The sequence below is a fragment of the Barbus barbus genome (assembly GCF_936440315.1).
Source record: "Barbus barbus genome assembly, chromosome: 2".
Classification (NCBI taxonomy): Eukaryota; Metazoa; Chordata; class Actinopteri; order Cypriniformes; family Cyprinidae; genus Barbus; species Barbus barbus.
Genome location: NC_136730.1, coordinates 28,913,018 through 28,937,323, shown reverse-complemented (window position 1 = coordinate 28,937,323; position 24,306 = coordinate 28,913,018). Strand labels below are relative to the sequence as shown.

The window sequence follows — 24,306 nt, the reverse complement described above, 5'->3', positions numbered from 1 at the left end:
GATCAGCTGAATGGATTCAAAAACGGTAAAACTCAACTGTTTAACTCTTGGAATGTTGTAAAATGAGCCTATTTCCAAACAAAGTGAGTGTTCCTTTAATTCTTGTCCAGCTGTGTTTGTTTCATTATCTATGATTATCCTGTGTATTTATAGTCCTGTCTGTTCAGTTTGATTTTGTCTGGTCTACTCGTTACTTCCCGGTGTTCCTGTCTGTGTCTACCTTGCCTTGTCTTGCCCTGCCTTGTTTGGAGTCATTAAAGACTATTATTTGAGTTCCTGTATCCTCCTCGTGTGTGCACCGTGACAAAAGACCAGACAAAAACTTCGGGAGCACCCCTTCACCTCGTTTTGTTTTGTTCGTTTTTTTAAAAAGTTTTTATTTGTTCCTGTTTGTTCTGTCCGCCGGCTGTGGCTATCCCAAGCCCGCCGCCTGTCCGTCAGTTCAGTTCATTTCACGGGTTGCCGCTCCCTCAAGACCGCCATTCGCGGGAGATCGTTGCCGGCCGCCACTGACTGAAGCCCATCGGCCGTTCCGATGTCAAGTCTGCTGGCTGCGGCTCTCTCAAGCCCGCAGGCGTCCACGGCTCCCAAGCCCGCCGTTCGCGGGAAATCAACGCTGCCACCCGCTGCCACCCGCTGCTCACCCTAGCCCGCCTGGAGCGCATGTGGCAAGCCTGCCTCCAGTTCATCAGTCAATCCCGCCGGCCAGCCGCTGACTCAAGCCCTGGTTCCAGAGGATCCAGTTCCCTATACACAGCCAGGAGTGCTGTTGCGGGTTCCTGAGGATCCAGTTCCCTAGTCACGGCCAGGGGTGCCTTTTTTAAGTCTTGTCATGTCCACAGGAACAGTTTTAATCTTAAAATCATCATTGTTGAGTCATGCTGTGGACCGTGGTTTTGAAGGTTGTGATTAAATATTCCTGTCTCTGTGCTCAACTCTATCTGTTGAGGGGCCTTTCAACAGTCCTCTGAATTGCAAATTTCATGCAATGGCACAATAATGAGTATCATTTGAGGGTGTGAATGCTAATATCATTTTTTTCTCTTACAATACCCCCCCCCCCCCCCACACACACACACAGCTCCTTTTGTGCCAGATTGGATTTGCTGTGTGTTTTATTAACCTGACCCCTGCAATCATTTTATTATGCTGTTTACATTTAATTCAGCCTCTTACTTGTGTTCTCGGCTCTAATGCAGCCAGCAGGGCATCATTTAATACTCACACCATGCTGGTTTAGTGTGGCCGTTCAGAGCAGCTTGTCTGATAATTGTTATTTGGGGCTTGTTGAAACAGCAGTTGGCACCTCTTCATCAATTCAACAGTTTTGGCTATCTAGATTAGCTTCATTACTCTTAACTTGAATGGCCTTCATTTCTGCTTTACCTGCTGGGAAATTGCCAATGTGCGTTACAGGCATTACTGGCAGAACACGCAACAGAGGGTCTCAGCTTCAGGTCAGAGCGCTGGGTGAATAAATTATGAGGTGAAGGCTGGATTGTTTAATTACATGTGATTAGATGAGGTGGAGTAGTCTTAAACACACATATACACACACACAGGAAGACCAGTATTAATTGTTAATGCATTTTTCACACAACCCTGGTTACTGTTCCGTGACAGGTTTGGCACTTTTTCTCCTCTGTATGTCATTTCTTTTTGCCAATTTTTTTTTTATTGTGTCTCAGATCTCATACTCTCTACTGAATGACCGTAGTGGAGACTATCAGTACTTCCGCATTGATTCTGAGCTGGGCACCATCTACACAGAGGCTGTGTTTGATCGAGAGACCAAGGGATCCTACCTTTTGGAAGTGAAGTCAGTCGATGGCTGGGAATCAGCGAGGCCAGGGAAGCATGGACAGCCCAATTCAGGTATAGCGACCCTAATGTGGCACCTTATATGAAAAGCAGAGTTACAATAAATGGTTCAAGCTGATATGGAAAAATGTTCTCATGTATTATACATTATACAACAGTTACTTCCTGTCCTCAAATCTGATTGGTTGAGCAGCATTACAAAATTTCCTATATACAGTGCGACAGTGTTTAAGTTTCAGAGAGGCTGTCAGTATGTGCGTTAGTGGTGGGCATTTTTTTTTGTCATTATTTCTGTTTGTTACATTGTTGCGTGCTTGCATAGTAGTAGTATGCATAGCAGTAGATGGCCACAGTTCAGTCATTAAATCATTAATTGAACGAATTCTTTCATTCGGGAATGCTACTACTATGTGTGGTGCAGAAATACAACGTAACTGGCAATCAGGGTTGGAAATTAACAGGAGAAAAAAACTAAAATGATTGAAAATACCCCTAAAATTTGACATAGGTGGAGAAAGTTCTTGTCTTTATTTGTATAACATATAATATAGTTTTTCCCGAATATTAGCACAGGTGCTGATTTGATAATGATTTTATATCACAGTTCAATACACAAGATGTTAGTATTAAGTGACTTACTTTTCAGACAGTTTCGCCAATAAAAATAATTCCAAACAAAGCCACAGCAAAACCGTTGCACTTCTATGAACAAAACAGCACTGTTTTGTTGCTGAATGAATCCACGTTTTTTAATTACTCAGGTGGGTCAATGAATCAGCAGCCACTTGCTTGGTTCCTCAATTAATCAGCCACTTACATGAATCGATTCAATGAATGACTGACTCATTAAGACAGATGTTTGCTGCCACTACAGGTGGTTCCCTTCCAGGAAATTCGAGCTGCGTCGAAACGCATATGGGAACGCCTTCAGCGTGACCAAGCTCTGAATATGATGTGTAATCAGTCAAACAAGGGCGAGGCGTCACGGGCGGGGTGACGTCACGACCAGGAAGCATATAAGCACGTGCGGCGGAGCCGGCTTCAGCTTTTTGTCATTCAGCGAAGCGCTCTGTGTGTGTCAGTCTTATTTACTGTTGTTTGTCCTAGTTTTAAGTGGAAAGCATTCAGTATCATGCCAAAGCCAAGGGCAAGCTCAGGGGTGAAGCTTTCAGACCATGTTTTGAGTCGTGTGTGCATCCTTGCCCTCGCTATATCACGAGCGAGGACACACACGATTTGTGCGTGGTCTGCCTGGGTGCGGAGCACGCAGAATCGGTCTCCGCACCCGGAGGGCTCTCTTCGAGAAGGGAGCCTTCGCGAGCTCCCCATGCGGTGCCGGTCCCGCTGCTGCCGAGGCAGAGCGGCGGCTGCACTCGTGGGGCTCGCAGGCTGATCTGGCTGGCGTGTGTGAAACGGGCATGTCCTTATCTCCTCCCGTATCTGCCAGATCTGGCGCCCCGTCTCTCGGTGTGGCAGTGGTCTCTTCCCCCGAGACGAGGGCTCAATGCTTCGCCTCTCTTCCTCTGAGGAGGTTGATGTGACGAGCGTTCACGAGGTTTCGCCGCCTCTGTCACCCCAATATGATATAACTATGAGCTTTGTAAGCTGCAGTGTTTGCACAAGCACAAAGAGAAAAATAAGCCGGTCCCGCTTCTGCCGTAAAAAAGAGAGAAAAAAAGGCAGAGCGGCGGCTGCACTCGTGGGGCTCACAGGCTGATCTGGCTGGCGGGAGCGAGACGGGCATGTCCTTATCTTCTCCACTCTGTGGAGTGGTCGCCACCTGACGTGGCATATCAACCAGCTAGAGATCCTAGCTGTGTTCCGTGCGCTCAAGCACTTCCTCTCAGACCTAAGAGATCACCACGTGCTGGTGCGCACCGACAGCACGGCAGTGGTCTCTTACAGCAACCACCAAGGAGGTCTGCGGTCGCGCCCCTTGTATAAGCTGGCACACCAGATCCTTTTGTGGTCCCAGGGCAAGCTCCTATCACTGAGAGCTGTGCACATTCCTGGGCATCTTTATGTGGGAGCAGGCGTCCTGTCGAGACAGGGGCCAAGGCCCGGGGTATGGATGCTTCACCCCGAGGGGTGAAGCAGATGTGGAAGGTTTTTGCCAGGCACATGTGGACCTCTTTGCCACTCGAGAGTCAGCGCAATGTCCCCTCTGGTTCCTCCAGCTCCTCCGGGACTGGACGCTATGGTACAGACGTGGCCGAGGCTCCGTCTGTACGCCTTCCCCCCGATCGCTCTGCTCCCGGGAGTTCTGGCGAGAGTGCGCCGGGACGAGGTCAGTCTACCGTTGGTAGCGCCGTTCTGGCCGGGCCGAGTATGGTTCTCGGACCTGATATCTCTCCTCGACGGCACTCTGTGGGAATTGCCCGTCAGGAGGGACCTCCTCTCACAGGCCGGGGGCACCGAGGTGCACCCTCACCCGGAGTTATGGAAGCTGTGGGTGTGGCCCCTGAGGGGGCACAACTCGTAGCTTCCGGTCTGTCAACCGAGGTTGTCGAGACCATCCTCCAATCCAGAGCTCCCTCAACGAGGAAACTGTACGCCTTGAAGTGGAGGCTCTTCACTTCTTGGTGCAGGGACCGCCATGCTCGACCCAGTCAACTGCCCCGTTGGTGCAGTACTGGAGTTCCTGCAGGCCCGTTTCTCCGCAGGGGTAACCCATTCCACTGTTAAGGTCTACGTTGCAGCTATTTCGTCATACCACGCCCTTATTGGTGGCCAGTCAGTGGGTAGACACCCCCTAGTTACACGTTTCCTCCGCGGTGCGCTGAGGCTGAGGCCTCCGGTACGATCTCGCGTCCCTACGTGGGATCTGGCTGTGGTTCTGGAGGCTCTGTGCAATGCACCTTTCGAGCCCATTCAGGAGATAACTGAGAGACTCCTCACTATCAAGACCGTCTTCCTATTGGCTATCACCTCTCTGAGGAGGGTGGGTGACCTTCAGGCCCTGACAACGGCCTCTATTCACTTTGCGCCCGGTTCGGCGAAAGTATTCCTCTACCCCCGCGTGGGGTATGTTCCGAAGGTCCCATCGGTCGTTCCACAGCCGGTCGTACTGCAGGCCTCTGTCCTCCTCCCTTCGGGGAGCCAGACCAGGAGAAGCACAACCGTATGTGTCCAGTGCGAGCACTGGACGCATACATCCACAGGTCCTCCCTGTGGAGAAAGTCGGACCAGCTGCCCGTGTGCTATGATCCGCCTAGGAGGGGTCTTCCTGCTACGAAGCCCTCTCTTAGTAGGTGGATTGTAGGTGCCGTGGCTTTGGCATACGAGGCCTCTGAGCTCCCCCCGCCGGTGGGAGTCAGAGCGCACTCAACCCGAGGTGTGGCGGCCTCCAAGGCCTTCTGGGCAGGTGTTCCATGCAGGACATCTGCAATGCAGCTGGGTGGTCCACGCCCCTGACTTTCGTTAGGTTCTATGACCTCGACATCCGAGTCACTCCCGGCTCCTCTGTCCTTTCGTCCTGACACCAGGCAGGGACTTGTCAGTCTGGCGGCGTTGGTATCTCGTTCCCATATGCGTTTCGACGGGAACGTCTCAGGTTACGTATATAACCATGGTTCCCTGAAGGGAACGAGACGCTGCGTCGCGTTGCCACACTTCCGGCATCCCTGCCAGCGCTTGCTTCATGACTTGAAGCTGAAGCCGGCTCCGCTGCACGTGCTTATATGCTTCCTGGTCGTGACGTCACCCCGCCCGTGACGCCTCGCCCTTGTTTGACTGATTACACATCATATTCAGAGCCTGGTCACGCTGAAGGCGTTCCCATATGCGTTTCGACTCAGCGTCTCGTTCCCTTCAGGGAACCATGGTTACATACGTTTTAGTTTAGTATTTAAAAGAATCTTGTAATTTTTCTTGCATCATTTTCCATCATTTATTTATTCATAAAACACAAAGATTGCTCTGTACTCTGAACATTTTTTTTAAGTTAAAGCAGTTCATAATGGCATGAGATTTAAGTTTATTCAAAAACATTAATCTCATGACATTATTTACTGTGCAACTACATCTAAATGCCACTTCAGATGCAGCTTCTGAGCCACATCTGCAGTCTAAAGATGTATTTTGTTGACACTGATTTCATTTGATTGGTAACACCATTATAGTGTTTAAATGTAATAAAATGTAGGAATTTAACATAAAAGACATTGTATACTTATAATACGCTCCTTGAAATAATTTTAAGGGGGCAAATATCTCCACTTAATGGAAAGTAAAATTTGCTGCTGACAATTGTGTCTGGAAAGAAAGTTTGTCACTATCACAATGGTCACTGATGCTATCAATAAAACAACAATTTATACAATATTCATATAAGTTAGTAATTACATCTGTCAGTCACAAACACTGACTGTTTGAATATAGCCAGTGGAGTTGTGGGACTTCACAATACAAAGCTAAAGATGATCTAAAGTTCAGGGGAATATTTCCATTAGCTGCATAAAATATTACATTTCATAATCCTTATATAATATAGACAGCGTGACAGTTTGATTGGATTTGTTAGACCACAGGGCTAGCCAGAGTCTCACACAAATGTATTTTTCATTCATTGTGTGGAATGTTAACAGTGTATCTTTTGCCTTTGCTTTGCCTAAATAACCCACTAACACTTGAAATAAACTAGACAAAAGTTGCTGGTTTAAATGTTGATGAATGTGCCAGAGGAGAAGGGGAGATATCAGGGAGCAGCAGGTACAGTCAGAGAGAAATGAGTCTGCTCCGGTATTCTCTGCCCTCCTCTGCTGTCTGTCTGCTCACAGTTTGCCTTGCACTCCAAACAAAGGAGACGTGCACTCCACCACACTTACAACTGAAGCGAAATACACAAATTTAGATGATCAAATTGACAACACGGCAGTGTCAAATGCGATCGAGCACACAAGAGACAGAGTGTTGATTAGAGGAGAGTCACATGTGCACACACATAATTACTAAGAAACATGTGAATGATAATTGCACTAAGATGCTTTCAAAAATGTCAGTATGACAAGGAAACAAAAGACGAGTGCTGTTTGAGCAGAAAATCAGAGTTGTGCCTCTGCGTTTGTGAGGGGAAAACATGACCACGTGTTCATGGCGTAGCTCTCAACAACATGCCAACCTGTCAAAGGGTGGCAGCTAAGCGTATGCTGTGCTCTTTTTACACAACATAATACATCAGAAAAAGAGCAGGATCAAGACTCGAATCAGACATTTTATCTACGAGTCTATCCACCTCTCACAAACCTGACTGAGCTGAAGGCTGTGAAAAGTTCACTGCATGTTTGATTGTTTAAGTTCCTCTATGTTTCTTTAGAGTGGCATAGGATTTGTTGCTTTAAAAGGATAGTTCACCTAAAAATTAAATTTACGTAACACTTTAGTATAGGGAACACCTATTCAGTATTAACTAAGAGTTTTCCCTCAATAAACTGTTAATTTGCTGTTTATTAATGGTTCGTAAGGAAGTTGTTAAGCTTATGTATGGGATAGGCTTAAGGGACCTAAAATGCAGTATGAGGTCATGCAGAATAAGGCATAAATATGTGCTTTATCTGTATTAATAAACAGCCAGTATTCTAGTTATATGTATTCTAATAAGCAACGAGTTGGAATTGGTCCCGAAGTGTTACCAAAATTTCTCCTGTCATTCTAAACCTATATGGCTTTCTTCAGTGGAACATAAAAGATAAATTGAGAAATGTCTCTTTTTTTATTTAATTTATTTAATTTATTAGTTTTTTGGCCCATGCAATTGAATTCAAAGGTTACCAAACCTTTTTGATGACCAGACTTCTTAAAAATGTCTTCTTTTATGTTCCACTGAAGAAAGAATGTTATAAAATTTTGGAACAGCAACAACATGATGCAACCAACTCGAGTTTAAACCTGCTTTTTTCTAATTCCATTCTTCTCCTTTTTTCCAATTACATAATCAGGTCAGAGAGGCATTTATTTGTAAATAAAAAAAATTGAAAACGTGAAATAAAGTGCCCAAAAAGGTATTTATTATTGGAATTAAAGTGTTTAATGGGCATTTAATAGGCTTTGCCTTTATTGGAGGTTCAATATGGTGGTAGGTGTAGGGTTGGGCTTTAGGGATATAGAAACAAGTAAGGTCCCAATATGGCAGCTTTTTATCCTTTTATGATTTAAAAAATACAATATATACACTGAATTTGTTATTATTATTATTATTATTGCATGCTTTTTTATAAGCTGATGTGCAAAAGGTATCTGCACTAATAGCATCTAACACTATTTGCACTTTGTCTTTAATTTGTGGGTGAACTTTTCCTTTAATAATTGCTCTTATCTTCAGCAGCAGATTGTAAATGATGTGTCTTCTGATAATTATATCACGTAGAGCTCATTTAAATGGGGCAGACATCACAAATTGCTCTTGCTTGCACTCAGTAAACACACAACCTCCAGGGTTCTTCACATCACCTGATGGCTTCAAATACGACGTAAAGCCACACACATGACAGGACAGAAAATGAATGTGACAAACAGAAGACACAGGAATTTGATGGAATTGGAAATGTCAGATATTTACAAAGATGGGAGGGAGGGGAGAGAGAGAAAGAGAAGTGGGGAAACGACAGAGGCAAACACTTGAATGTAAGAAAGACAAGAAAAGTGAAGTAAAGATAAGAGTGTCTGAACCCAGTTTGCTAATCTTGTTTGTTTCTACTCTTGTCAGATACGGCGTATGTGCGTATTTTCATCAGCGACGTGAACGATAACAAGCCGGTGTTTGCGCAGTCCGTGTATGAGGTCGATGTGGATGAGGATGCTGACGTGGGCTCCACCATCCTCACAGTCAGCGCTAATGATGAAGATGAAGGTAGGTGAAGATGAGGATGATGGGTAGAACAAGATGCTCATTTGTAAGACGGAAGTGGGAAATATGAAGTGTTGACTCGAGGTGTAAATGAGGGTCGTAGATTTGAGAACCTGACATCACAGCTCAAGTGCGATCTTCCACACCTGATGCATTTTCTGTAAATTGTAAGGGAAATGTAGAATAATTAATTATTTAAAAGACCTTACCCAAAAAAGAATCAATATAATTAATTATGAGGAAAAAAAATTGCCATTTTTATTATACATTTAATTTTATTAAAAAAATAATCATTCAAAAGATTAAAAAATATGACAAAATGTGGAAGATCAAATAAAAAGGGAAATATTCTTTCAATGTTTACAGTGTTTCAGCAGTTGGAGTATATTGGTACATAAATCTCTCTCACAGGGCTTGGCTAGTGCATAACGATATTAATGAAACAGTGTTAGAACATGTTCCCATGAGTTTGAGTTTGTCTTCAGGCTATTGCTTTCATATTCATTCTGCTCCATGCAATAACATCTGTACCACTCATGAATGAGAGACAAAGACAGTTGGTTCCTCATCAATATACCCTGAGAACATAGCAAATGCTGCTCCCAAGATAACCAGCCTCATACATTGCCATTGCAAAAGCCTCATACATTATCCACGCCTTGGATAATATTTTTGTTTTATCACACACTCCAGAAACACGCTCGAAGAGGATAGTCTACATAACTCATCAGCCTGCCTGTCTGGGTATACAGATACACTACTGAAGCGCGTAATTCCCTGTGGTCCAGTTGAATCCACATTGTGCTCCTCGGTGTGGATTTGATGCAGGAGAGAGGAAGGGAATTCTTGTATCAGTCATTCATCATAATACAGCCTGTAGTAGCTGGACATTCCCCGAGACTGAAGCTTTACCCTGATGAATAGATTTCAGCCTTCACTGTAGCTCTGACTTAACCTGCGCAGCCACTGGAGCAGAGCCATCATTGCACATCTGTGCTTTCATAAGGAAGCCATGCTTTATTCTGTGCAATAGCAAAAAACGCAAATAAGCCAAACATTCCCTAATGCAATTTTTCTGAGGTACCCAAGGCAACACGAGATGGTGGAGATGAAATGGCGATAAGGCTCCTAATGTGTCGTTCCCTATTCATTAACCTCGTACCAGCAGGGATATCCAAACACACTATGAGCAGATCTGAAGGATTGTTAAGCAGGAGTGGTTTTGCACTGTTTGTTTAACTGGGTTATTTGTTTATATGAGGTCTCTTTGCATTTATTACTGACCTCAGAGAGATGAGCTTTGAATCCTAAATACAAAATAACAGCAAAGGAGTAATAAAGAATTTAATAAAATCGCATGCTCACAACACATGCATTGTATCTTTCACTGTTTAATTAACAGAGCTAAACAGGGGAGCCAGACATTTTCTTTTAAGCTGGTTTGGACTTTGTGCTCCATTCAATTCCATCCGTTCGCAAGTGAACGAAATGTGTACCAAAATTCCAGTTTGGTGAACTCTGACCTGCAAATTCGGTTAGCACGAGCAGTAGACACCCTAAGTATCCCAGGCTGGATGGATTCAAAGAACACGCAAACAATAAAGCTACTTGGTTTGCCGTGTTGTGAGGTCACAAGTATTTTTGCATATTGAAGTGTGGTTTTGGTCTACTGTATGCTGCAGCTCTCATTGGCTACATTCACAGCACAGGTGATATTGGCCTAAATACAGTTTTCTTAGTGAGATTGTTCATTGTCATATTAAATGTGCCCGCCAAATTTATCTAACAACATAAAATAATTTTATCAATGTATGTTAGGCTTTGTGTCCACCAAAGCATTTTTTTTCTTCTGAGGCTAGCTTATCTTTTCAGTTGTTTTGGTGGAAGCGTTGCATATTTTTGAAAATGGTAGAAGCGTGATGAGATGCTAAGTATCTGTTTTACGCTGTGCATTTTTCTTGTTGCCTAGAGTTGAAAAATGTTCACTCTCACTTTTTATCTAGCTGTCCAATCACAGTGGAGGAGGGGCGGGACAAATACCACACCAACTGTCATATAATGTTTGTACTACGACTGAACAACAATGGAGTTATTATTGATTTTAAAAATTATATTTTGAGTATTCATGTCTGTACCAGATGAAGTTCTCAGAATACTAATTGAGAAACATTTCATTTGCGATGAATCTGTCACATTAAGTATATATTATATGATATTATATTTATATATTATATTTTTCCTAATGGTACCATTATTAATTAAATATATTACATATATTTAAATATCCTAAGTATATTTGATTCTGATAATTCCTTTTACACATGACGACATGTTTGTTTAATTGCCGAATATTGTTTAATATGCCAAAAATAGTAAATAACACAAAAATAATTAAAAGTTCAACAAGAATCAAATATAAGAGTTAGTCATTTGTACAAACATTATTGAGAAGATATAAAAAAAACCACATCTTTAAATATATGTAAGATTAAATGTGTAGTTATATAATGAAAATTATCATTTACTCATCCTCATTTAATTCCAAACCAACATAACTTTATTTCCTCAGTGAAATAAAAAACAATACATATATTTTGAACCTTGTGTTTTAGACCTCCACTTTTGTGTTTTGCAGAAGCAAGTCAAGGAGATCTGAATTGAATCCACTCTTTTACCTTTTTTCTACTTAATTAAACTAAACTGTCAATTATTTCATTCAGAAAAAAAAAACATTAAATCCGAGTTACATGCACAAAAGCACAGAATGGGGGTGGGTGGTGGCATTGATAGAAAAAAGGTTTAAGCTACATGAGTCTTGAACACTGCGTTTTCTTTTGAGCTTGAACTTGTGTGCTTCAGAAGAGGGCTTGAGCTGAATGGACTTTTGATTGAATGTCTGACAAGAGCTATGCAAAAGAACAAAGTTTTAGCGCAGGACAAATCAGAAATAAATGAATGTTTTTCACAGATTATGTTTAAAAAATGTCTAGAAAAAGAAAATGATTTTTTTATTCAGACATATCTCCACCTAATTTGAAGTTTATTGGTCTATGTTTCCATGGTGGCGAGTTTCCAAGGCTACTTGTGACAATAACCTCTAAAGGCTATTAAAGCAGTTTATTATTCACCTGCAGAAAAAAGCTTGTTATCATATTTTAAATAGATGTATTTTTTCTTGCTAGCCATTTTTCCACTTTTAAAAGTTTCTGACTTTTAGCCTTTTGTTCAATAGCCTTTATATCTGTGTCAGTGTAGGTCTATGCTTTCCTTTTTGTTCCTCTTAAGAATTAATTCAGGCCAGAGGAGGAAGTTTTTTTTTTTTGTCTGTTGTGTTCATTAACTGCTCTTATTCTTCAGGTGCTAATGCCAAGTTGCGCTACCAGATTACATCAGGCAATGTGGGAGGTGTTTTTGACATGGAGCCCGAGGTGGGAACCATCTTCATCGCCCAGCCACTGGATTACGAACAGAACAAGCTCTATAAATTACACGTCTTGGCATCTGATGGGAAGTGGGAGGATTACGCTGCTGTAATAGTCACCATTGTAAATAAGAACGACGAGGCACCTGTGTTCTCTGTGAACGAGTACTATGGCAGCGTTACAGAGGAGCTGGATGGTTCTCCTGTGTTTGTGTTGCAGGTACTGCCTTTAGATTCTCTGCATTGTACATATCAGCTCTGATCAATTTTCAGATCACAGGTTTGTCATTTTAAAATAGCAGCTTTTTTGTGGCTCGTGTTCCTTAATAAAAAAATAAAAAAATATTAGGATATTAGCTTCTCTGGTCATGGACGTATGATTACCACATTCTTCTTTCATTAATAGGCTATGTGAAAATGAATAATACAACAATTCATTGGAAATTGCTCAAACACTCATCTATGTTACCTTGCCAGTGTATTTTGTGTTTCATAATTATAGCAAAAACTGTGATTGATTTGTTCTTCTGAATGCATTCAACATTTTGAACGCGTCTCTAGAGGTGTATGCGTAATGATTAAAGTCCAAAAAAACAAAGTTAATTATTAAAAGTCTGAATTTGCAGCGAGTGACATCACTTTATTTGTCCAAAGATGTGAGAGGCTCATTTTTGGTAAACTTATTTTCTAACTTTTGAATTTTGTTAGTCAAGGAGTTTAAATTTTTTCCTTAAGCTTTCTTTCTTTCTTTTGTAGTATACTATTCTCATGGAAATACAACTCCTAGCTTAGCATGTTTATAACCAATAAAGTCCAGAACAGTAGGTATGGATGGATGGATGGATGGATGGATGGATGGATGAATGGATGGGTGGGTGGATGGATGGATGGATGCGTGGATGGACGAATAGAAGGTTGTTTGAATGGATAGGTGATTAGATCTTATGTTAGAGTTTGCAGACTGAAGTTTTAATATATTTGCTTTGTTTTTGTAGGTAACAGCATCTGACCCAGACAAGGATGCTGACCAGGAGGCTTTGAGATATTCCCTTCATGGTCAAGGTGCTGAGAGCGAGTTCATCATTGACGAGGTGACGGGGAAAATTTATGCTCAGAGAACATTAGACCGTGAGGCCCGAGCAGTGTGGCGTTTTGTGGTCCTGGCCACGGATGAGGGGGGCGAGGGACTAACAGGATTCACCGATGTCATTATCAACGTGTGGGACATAAACGACAACGCTCCTCTTTTTGCTTGTGCCCCAGACAGTTGCAATGGTGACGTGGCTGAGAACTCCCCACCTGGCACTTCCGTCATGGAGATGACAGCCACTGATCTGGATGATGCAGCTGTCGGACAAAACGCAGTGTTGGCCTATAGGATAGTTGGTAATGCTGCCCTTAATGGCGCTAACAGCGGAGCAGATGTGTTCAGCATCAATCCTGCTACTGGAACGGTTTCAGTGGCAATGTCTAGCCTGGACAGGGAGCAGACTGACTCATACGTGTTGGTGGTGGAGGCACGAGATGGTGGAGGTATGATAGGAACGGCCACCGCCACTATACACGTGACAGACGTCAACGATCATGTCCCGCGTTTCCTGGGCCATTCGTGCTTCATACACATCCCTGAGAGCAGTGAACCCAACACACCAATCATAGAGCTTTCCGCAGAGGATGCAGATGCTGGAGAGAATGGCCAGCTGACATTCAGTGTTGTGGCGGGTGATCCTGAACAGAAATTTTACATGGTTAGCCATCGACAAGAGCAGCGTGGGACTCTTCGTCTCAAGAAGCATCTGGATTACGAGAGACCGGGCGAGCAGCGCTTCAACCTCACCATTAAAGTGGAAGATATGCAGTACTCCAGTCTGCTGCACTGCACACTCGAGGTCGAAGACTGCAACGACCACGTGCCAGTCTTCATTTCTCACTTTCTACAGCTTCCTGCCGTACGAGAAGATGTCGCTCCAGGAACTAGTGTGGCAAGTGTGGCTGCCAGTGATTTGGACTCGGGGTCGAATCGCGAGATCACTTATAGCATTGCTCCGGAGTCTGATCCGTACCATCTGTTTTCTGTGGACCAGTCGGGGTTGGTCACTGTGGCTAGTGAGCTGGACCGGGAAAAAGTCGCACAGCATCACTTGGTTGTACTTGCGACAGACCACGGCACGCCACCGTTGACTGGCACCGCAACTATCCAGATGGCTCTGCTGGATGTCAATGACAACGGCCCTGAGTTTGAGGCTGCGTATGCACCAATAGTGTGGGAGAACGTTTTGGGCCCGCAGGTTGTGCGGCTTAATCAGAGCTCCACATTACTGAGAGCTATGGACCAAGATTCAGAGGATAATGGCTCACCCTTTTCCTTCTCCGTGCCTTTAGAGTATCGTTACAGCAATGATTTCCACCTGCAGGATAATGGGAATGACACGGCCACCATCACCGCCCTGAGAGCCTTCGACAGAGAGAAACAGAAGGAGTTTCTACTACCTGTCATTATGACCGATAGCGGCAGTCCACCGAAGACCGTCACGAACACACTCACTATCACCATCGGCGACGAAAATGACCACGCCCACATAGCTGGACAGAAGAAAGTGTTCATCAGCTGTCACAGAGGTAATGGCTTTAACATTATAAGTATGTACTGGCAGATAAAAGGGCCAGTACATCATAAGTATGTACTAGCAGATAAAAGGGTCAGTAATGATATTTAATAAAAACCGCAGATAAAATGTAATTTAAATTGATTGTAATATTTGACGTGTGGGTTTATCTGTTAAATCAGGAGTTTCTTCATTGACCTGGTTTAAATTATTTGTGATTGTTTGTATAAACCAGGGCATTTTTTAATGTTATTTTATTTCCCTGATGATTATAAAAAATATAATAAATCTTCAAAAAGCAGGTTATATCTTTAAAGTAATGCTATAAATTTATTTGTTGGTATATATGCATACGTTTAGTACATATGTTTAATACACTAGCATTCAAAAGTTTGGGGTCAGTAAGGGTGTTTTTTTTTTTCTGTATTTTATTTAAATTTGAATTAAAGTAGGTCTAATTTAATGTGATTTATTCCAAAATGGCACAATTTTATTTTCCGTTCTGAATATACTCCAGTCTTCAGTGTCACATGGTTCTTCAGAAATCATGGCAATATGCTGATTTGCTGCTCAGGAAAGATGTATTATTGTTATCAATGTTAAAAACAATGTTATTTTTTGTAATATCTGTGAAACATTTCTTTCAGGATTTTCTGGTGAATAAACAGTTCAAAAGAACAGCATTTATTTGAAATAGATTTATTTATTTATCCATCGTTCCTGAATAAAAGTATTAATTTATAAAAAAAAAGAAAAATAATCTTACTGACTCCAAACTTTTGAATGGCAGAGTATATTGTAACTTTGTCTATTCTATCGCAGACCTCACGCTATTGATTTATGATTGATAACAGGTGTGGATCATTGTTTTAATGCTACATGCTAGCAAAGAACACACACCTTAATTGTGGTCTACACACAACAAATGACAGCCCTAACATGTATAATAGACAATGTACTGTATTATTCCTTCCTAAAGATGAGCACTTTAGATCATGATAAATGCAACTTTTCTGATTCAAATGTTTCACAACGGACAGAAGACATTTTAAGAGTGCCTGCAAATGTTGAAAACCAGAGTGAAATGGCTGAAAAGTCAGTATGTTCATTTTTTACTCTCTGGAAAATCATGCATTTAATAGCATTTAATAGCTTTACAGAAATGTTGCAATTTAGCTACAGTGGGTTTCTGTGGTCAAAGTTCTTTTATAGAATCATCTGTTAACCAGTTACTACAAATAAATGAAATCAGCTCATTTGATGACTAGCTGTTAAATTGTTTAAAAGTAATGCACACCTGCTTTGTGTTGTGGTTGTTACCTAGAGTGTGCATTATTCTTATTAGGGCTGCACAATAAATTCCATGTGAGTGTCATGCGCATCTCGTCAGTAAAGCAGGTTCTGTGATTAGTTGTAAAATCTCCATCACGTGCTTTCAGATGGAGTGGTATTTAATACACAGAGCTGTATATAACTGACAAGTTACACAATATCGCATTCATAATCTAAAAAGATTCATCTTTGATTATGAATACGATATTGCGTAGCTTGTCAGCAAACTACGGCTCTGTGTATTAAATGCCGCTCCATCTGAAAGCATGTTTATTGAGATTTACTACTTCATAAACATGCAACATATGACCAATAACAGTCATATCTGTTGAGCATGTGAACACATTGCCCAATCAGCAGTGTTTACCGAAGTCAGTACTTTTGACAACATTAGCCCCCACTGATAACTCCAAAATGGCATTATAGGGTTAGTAACAGGGGATTAAGCCATTGATTATAAAGCCTTGCTCAGACTGTCAGCCCAAATCCGATTTTGTGCATATCCGGATGGAATCTGATTTTGAATAACTCTATTGTTTTTACTGAGTGTGCATTGGTTTCTATGGTAATGCCGTTGCATTGCTATGCCTATGCTAAAAACAACAGTAACAGCAATGCAGTTTGCAATACAGATGTTTTGCCATCACGGTTGCGCTGTATTATTGTATTTCGTCTTGTGAGGCAGCAGCAGAAATGCAGGAAGCTCGAATGTGTAGCTTTATTCCGTCTCTGCTGCTTTCCTTTTTTTTTGTCTCCGTTACTTTCAAAACACAAAGAGGTACATATACTAGCAGTATGTTGTTTTTTCCGCTTGACTTGCACTTCGCAATGACACAAGCTTGTTTCTGCAAAGATATTCAGCATGTTTTCTACAAAAACGTGTGACGTGTTTTTGTTTTACGTGTCGTGAGGACGTGAAAAAGCTAGGCTAAATCCAATCTGACCGGTAGGGTTGGGTATCGTTCAAAAATTTCCGATATCGATACCGATACCTTGAGTTTGATACCGGTTCCTGAACGATACTTTTTTCGATACTAATTTTATGAAATCAGTTTTAACAAGATTACATTATCTAAAAAAAATCAATTTTTCAGCTTGTTGACATGTATACAGACTCAAAGCCTCATCTCCTGAGCCACTGCACAAAGGAACTAAATATATCCAAAACAATAAAACTGTGCAAATCATTTTAATAAAGTTCAAATAGTTTTCAGTTTACACATCAGTTAGGCTATGTTTACACTAGTGCGTGTTTTAAAACACAGCTCAGACAGAATCATAATTTCTATTCATTTATTCTAGGTTGTTAAAGACTTCAAGAAATTGAAAATCTTTATCCATTTTCATAAGTGGGTGTTTTATTTTCTTTCACCATATGTTTTATTGTTATTAAGGGTGCTTTCACATCTGTAGTTCGGTTCATTTGGTCCGGACCAAAGGCAAAAAATGATACATTGTAGCTATTTTTAGCCATTTTGGTTCCTTTTCACACCACACTGTTTGCTCTGGTCCGAACCAGCTGAAACGAACCAAAATGCAGTCACGTGACAACATCCGCTTCACTTGTTGGCTAGATGTGTCTTTGAACGCATTCCCTAAACTGCTTTTCGATTGGTCAGAAAGAGCGTGCGGAAAAATTCCAACGGTGCTCCCGGAAGTAAACAAAGACAGGAGTAAAATGCAGCAGACAGCACACTGCTATTACATTATTATTACAAATTTCTATGAAGCTCCGCACCTCCTCACAACCCCAAGTTTGTCCGCGACCTGCCATGCTAAACTGCAAACTGTCAACAAACACTTCCTCATCCCATAATGCACAGCGCAGCTGACTACGGCAGCTGGTTTAGTCCAAAAATGCGCAGTTCTTTTTGCAGTTGGGTCTGTTTGAGGTCCGATCACGTTCTCACCACAAACGAACCGCTCCAGGGTTCGTTTGAAAGTGTACCGAGACCACCTCTTCAAGGAGGTCTCGGTACGCTTATTTGGTCCGCTTTTGGTGCGCACCCAAGTGCGATTGCTGCATTCTCACCTGCCCAAACAAACCGCACCAAGAGGGAAAACGAACTCTAGTGCGATTCATCCGAACTAAATGAGGCAGGTGTGAAAGCACCCTAAATTATGTGTTATAGTATGTCTAATTATATGAATGCATAAAAACAACTTCATTCAAATTTATTCTTAAAATATAGCCTTATGAAATGTTTTATTTTTGACAGAAATTCTGTGTTCTGTATCTGGTTTTCAAATGAAGGCATAAAACATTAATTTCATTTATCTTTAAATTATTGAAAATCAAAGTTTATTTATTTTGGCAAACAAATTATTAAATTTTAAAATTGGAAGAAATGTTGTGTGATCGTTACAAAAAAAAAATAAAGTTTTAATAATTTTAATAGTAGCCTAGTAGTAGCAGTGTGAACACTCTGCTGAACAATAGTAATATATTTCTGCAGCAGTGTCTTCCAATTTAAATCAAACTTTTATTTTTATGGGTTGCCGTGAATACCTTTACAGTTCTGTGTGTATATGATATGACGGTACTTTTACTCAAATTAAATTATAAAATGCTCATGAAGTGACTCCCAGAGCAGTTTTGGAGATGCTGTTGTTCATGTGTTTATGTCCTCATTTAGTGAGACGGTAGATGCTGAAATCACCGCAAGCGTCACACGCGCTTCAGTCTGTGTGTAATAAACAAAACCGTGCGATATAGAGAGCAGACTGATCCGCACGCATACGAATCGCTCTCGCGGATGTCAATCTACATTTCATGTAGTTCGTTGTCGTTCAGACTTCAATCAGATTTGCACAAAAAATGGATTTGGGCTGACGAGGCTTAAGAGAAAGAGAGAGAGTTTAACAGTTGTAATTTTAGCTGCTTCAAAAACAGTTCAGTTCCAAAACTGAGAAATGTCATGTAGCTTTTCAGTTGCGAAACTATGTTATCAAAAAAGTCATTTGTAGGGCAGCATTGCCAACAAATTTATGTGTGCATATACGTTTCCGTCTGTTTTCCTGTACATTATGTGTGTGCAGAAAGAGCAGGAGAAAGCAACTATGATTTCCATAGATAACATAAGGTAATTTTGTGGGGGAAAAAACATGAAAATTGTTTGTTATTTTTATCCTGTTGGTTGTCATATTTATTTTCTTGATCAGTGTCTTTGTGGGTTTGATTAATTTGCTGTTGTAAACCTTGGAAATAACTGAAATAATTTGTAAAAGTGATATGGAACTGTAATACAGACTACAGATCTGGAACTGCTTCAAACCTGTGCGTTTAATGGAAAATTGCACACTTTAACATTTGTCAACCAATCAGAATCAAGCATTCAACAGTCCTTTGTTATAAACAGTGTTGGATAGTAACTAGTTACTAGTAACTTACTGTAATAATATTACTTTTTGCAGTAACTGGTAATGTAACTAATTACTAATAAGATTTCAGTAATAATATTACAGTTACCATCCATAAAACAGCTTAGTTACTTAGCCGTAGTTACTTTTGTTGCCTCAACCTCGCTGATTTAGAATCCAACAATCAAATATTTCCTAGATTTATTTTCATAATTCTCACGACTTGCACATGCATGTGATGTCCCCAGTGCAGCGGAAAAGCTTACATTCAGCAGATAGAAATATTGCATTATATTGATTATGTCAGGAAAAAAGATTATCTGAACACTGCTGTGTATTACTTTACTCTGGCATTACATCCCACCCACATCTCTCTGATCAGCATGTGGTACATTATATTACTATAAATAAAAAAAAATATTTTTGGAAAATTAAACTTTCTTACAAACTTATTTGATTTGATAAAATACATAATGAAATATAATTGTATATGGGTAACGGATAAATTACTATTAACCTCCATCTACACGACAATTAATGAGATTAATACAACACTTCTGCTTGAATGTCACTATCAATCACTACTGAGTGATTGAGTAATAACTTCTGACTGCGATCCAATGTGGATTTTGGCCAAATGATGAGGCAGAAATATGTTGTTCGTAACATTCTAGAATAATTTTATGTGGAAGATACACAGTTACAACTTCTGTGGGGTGTGAAGAAAAAGTAATGTAACTAGTAGTGTAACTAATTACTGTTGCCAGCAAGTAATAAGTAAAGCAACAATATTAAATTTGAAAGGAGTAACTAATAATATATAAAACTGAGTAATATATTACATTCTTTGAGTTACTAGCCCAACACTGGTTATACATATATATCCACAAGCACAGAATAATACCTGCTGTATTAGCTTACGGTTGTCAGTAGACATATGTCTGTGGACAGTGCTGAATGCTTACAGTGACACAGAGTCTCTCACACACACACACACACACACACACACACAGCAGCATATTCACAGTTTCAACAGACACAATTTTTTTTTTTTTTATAATGACAGGGAGAATGCCAACCAATGTACTGGGGAAGGTTTACTCACCAGATCCAGATGACTGGGATAACAAGACGTATGCCTTCGAGGGACATGCTCCTAAGTGAGACCTTCCTCTATTTTCTTCTCTACTCCTCTTTCTTTCTACATCCTTTTCCTTTCTGTCCACATCATTGCATCATCCCCTCCACATGGTTAGCATGTTTATACACATCTCCCAGCACCTTACCCATTTTTCCTGCACTCTTTGTGTTATTTAAAGGGGTCAAGGGATCTCTAAGAACAATGTCAAACCCTTTCTTCTCACATCCCAGCATCTGTCTTCCTCTCTTGCTCTTCTCTATTGATGTTGTGCACTTTACTGGAAAGGCGTATACAATGATAAGATGATCCAGACAGGGCCAGCCTTGAGATGTCTTGAGCACATAGGTGCCTGAGCTCTCGCTCTCTCAGAATTTTCAGTACATGCAACATAATGTAAGTAAACTCATAAAGAGGATATAGATTAAAAAAATAATATAGATCAAAATTTTTACTCCATTAGGAAACAACAAATAATAATTAATTGAAACTTAATATTTTTTAGCTTGTAACTGGAATTTGTTTGCTTTCATCCTTTCTATAGATTTTCTGGTCACATTTAGTGTACATTCAGCAAGTTCATGTGTAAGTATTTATGTTAAGATGAGGTCAGAAGTAGACTTATAAATTGTGCTTTTCAGTTTTGGAAGTTTCTGAGTTCAGATTAGGTTATTTTGAGGTCAGAGAAATCTATAATTCAGTGTCATTCATCTGCCATTCACAACATACTAGAAAAGGAAACACACGCAGCACAAGAATTCTCCCTCTAATTTTCTTCATTCCCTGGTTTTTCCTTTCCATAGCACAGAATCATCCCACAATCTTCCATTCTAACCATTTATTGAAAAGCATTCACTCTAGCCACATTTCAAATGACAGTGAATTGTGTGTTTGTTGATCTCTTCGATTTACACTTTGGCTTTTTTATTGTTTATGTAGTGGCTGCTGGTTTTTGCAAGGTCTTCTCAGAAAAGGTTTTATAGTTGTATATTTTGTAAAAAAAAAAAAAAAAAAAAATATATATATATATAACTCCCAGGTTATATACTGTGTGTGTGTGTGTGTATATATATATATATATATATATATATATATATATATATATATATATATATATATATATATATATATATATATATAGGGATGCACGATATGAAAACGTTTAACCGATAACTGATAATTAAGTCCTTCTCATGGCCGATACCGATAAATTTATATTTTTATATTATAATTTTCATATAATCTGCAGTTTGTGCACCCAGGAGAATAAAAAATCTAAGATTCACTGATTAAACTGATATTTTAGTAGCTCTGGCCTAACTATAGCAAACGTCAGTCCTGACTCTTCAAATGTTTTTTTTTTTTTTTGTGTAAGGCACCACAATACTTTGTAACAGAAATGGTTTAACAGAATTATGACAGAACTATGGTTTATCTGCAATTAACAACTCATTAACAACAAATTTATATTCAAATATTTCATGCATAAAGAAATGCATCTATTCAACATTTTTAGTGCACGGGGATGAGAAAGTTATATAGTCTTTAAGCAGTGTTGGGAGTAAGGCGTTACAAAAGTAATGCATTACAGTAACGTATTACTTTTTGCTGTAACGTAGTAGTGTAAGGCATTACTAATCAATTTTCAGTAATATTTTACTGGTACATGTTCAGTAACGCTGCATTACAACACACTTTTAGCCCCCAATTATTATTATTATTATTATTGTTATTATTATTTTAAATTTAATTTAAAGTCGGGCTACTACTTTTTTATGTCCCTAGGGCTGGGCTTCGGGCCAATTTTAACGTCATAGTTCAGACGCGGGCCTGTCCTCTGGCATCCATCAATTATTGATGAAAGAAAATTGGCGCGCTGGTGGAAATAACATGAGTCCGTGCTGCCGCGACTGTCAAGAGCGACTCGACGGTGTTTAGTGTCCCGCAGCAGCAGCGAGCCATCAGCACAGCTGAAGAGTTCTGCTTCAACTACATGCAATAAAGCAAAAGCCCCAGCAAAAGTAATTACCATGAATGTGTCTGGGGAAAATAGTAAGGATTCGTCATCTCCTCGTTAGACACACCTTTAGAGAGAAGTGAATCTTCACGGATTACGATTGTATTAAATAGTTTTTGTTTTTGTTTTTATTTATTTCGTTTTTAAATTTAAAGCTTTCTTTAGATATATTTATCATGTCTGTTAGGCATGTATTTCGGTTCATTTTTGTGAACGAATGACAGTCGCGCATCCCAGATCAGATTTCATTTATCACCTGAGGAGAATGAGTCGAGCTGACTGACAAGAGTGAGGTGAAAAAGACAAGACGATGGCAGAAGAGTTTCAAAACGAAATGTAAAAGCGCCTGTTTTAAAAATATTTTTATTTTTAAACATTCGTATATTTATATATATTTTTAAACATTCGTTTCTCATTTAGCCTATTTGGTTCCACGGTATTTCCTGATTTTTATTTTATTTAAACTGTGATATTTTTCCCATTATTTTACATCAAGGTGTATGCAGTCCGTGCCTCAAAACTTTCCATCTCACTAATAAACGTTCTACGTTTTATAATTATTTGTTCCTCAGTCTTTACTGATTTTCAGTTTTGTATAGGCCTACCATGCATATTTAAAATTTGTAAGTTATCTGTTATTTTATATTAGACATATAGCATGGTGTATTGTTATTCGTTTTGTTAATAAAAGTTAGCTATATGTTCTATGTTGTATTTTGTTGTTGCTTGAATTGAATTGAAGCCGAATTGTTGTTAATTTAAAAGTGAAAATAAAATATGCACGGTGCTTTTACAAGCTATTTAAGCAAAGGAAAGTGAGAAAACTCAAGCGAACTAAAAACAAACAACTGCTTGACGCCGAATTGCCACTAATTTAAAAGTGAAAATAAAATCCCCCCCCCCCCCCCCCCCCCCCCCCCATCCACCAAGGTGATACCGGTAAGGTGTTGACACACGTCGATTAACCAGTGGGAAAATTTCCTCACTGTCACAACCCTACTTGATGCCTTTTTTCCTCCTTTCGGAATCCTTGCTGAACATGCGTTGGAAATAGCAATGGCATTGTCCTCCTCTGCCACCGAGAAAAACTTCCAGACCGGCGAAGACATGCTCGCAAATGATGACGTAATGGGCACAATACATGCTGAGAGTCACTGCAGTTTAAAGCTGCAATCACTTGCACTCGGAAGGAAGATGAATCTCAGATAAATCAGACTGATTGATTGATTTACCAGCAAGCATACTTTATCAGATCTAGTTATCGGATTTAATTTATTTATCGGAGCAATAAAAATTACGTCATTTTCTCTCATATCGGTCGATAATTTATCGGTCCGATAAATATTGTGCATCCCTAATATATATATCCCTAATATATGTTATTTTTTTGTTCTACCCCCAGTTATTTTATCCTGAACAAGCGGACAGGGTTCCTCATCATAAAAGAGAACGCTCCTCCTGGGAGTTATGAGTTTCAGGTTCGAGTGTCAGATGGGGTGTGGCCAGATGCTGTCTCTAGCGTGAAGGTGCATGTGAGAGAGCTACGGGACGATGCCATCTACAACTCAGCCTCTCTGAGATTAGCAGGTACAGGTGATATTTAACTCATGACAGCATGACATAGTGCTGTTTGACATTCAAATGAGATTAGCTGATCAGTAATCAGTGCTAACTTTTGCACGCGTGAATTTTTATTCTTGTTTTTCTTCTTTTCAATTATCTGCAAATTCTGCTAGAACCTCATTCATATTGTGTCTTTTCAGATTT

General features: G+C 40.2%; 1 protein-coding gene across 1 annotated transcript in view; it reads left to right on the top strand.

Annotated features, from left to right (window-relative positions):
- The window catches only part of LOC306844052 (neural-cadherin-like), a gene marked incomplete at both ends in the record, with an annotated part of 265,863 nt that overhangs the window by 158,078 nt on the left and 83,479 nt on the right, over positions 1–24,306 (top strand). The window contains 6 exons of the mRNA XM_079375899.1: positions 1,689–1,875; positions 8,525–8,668; positions 12,023–12,306; positions 13,082–14,705; positions 20,451–20,544; positions 23,942–24,126. Coding sequence (XP_079232025.1) covers positions 1,689–1,875; positions 8,525–8,668; positions 12,023–12,306; positions 13,082–14,705; positions 20,451–20,544; positions 23,942–24,126 — 2,518 coding nt within the window. The remainder of the gene's footprint in view (positions 1–1,688; positions 1,876–8,524; positions 8,669–12,022; positions 12,307–13,081; positions 14,706–20,450; positions 20,545–23,941; positions 24,127–24,306) is intronic.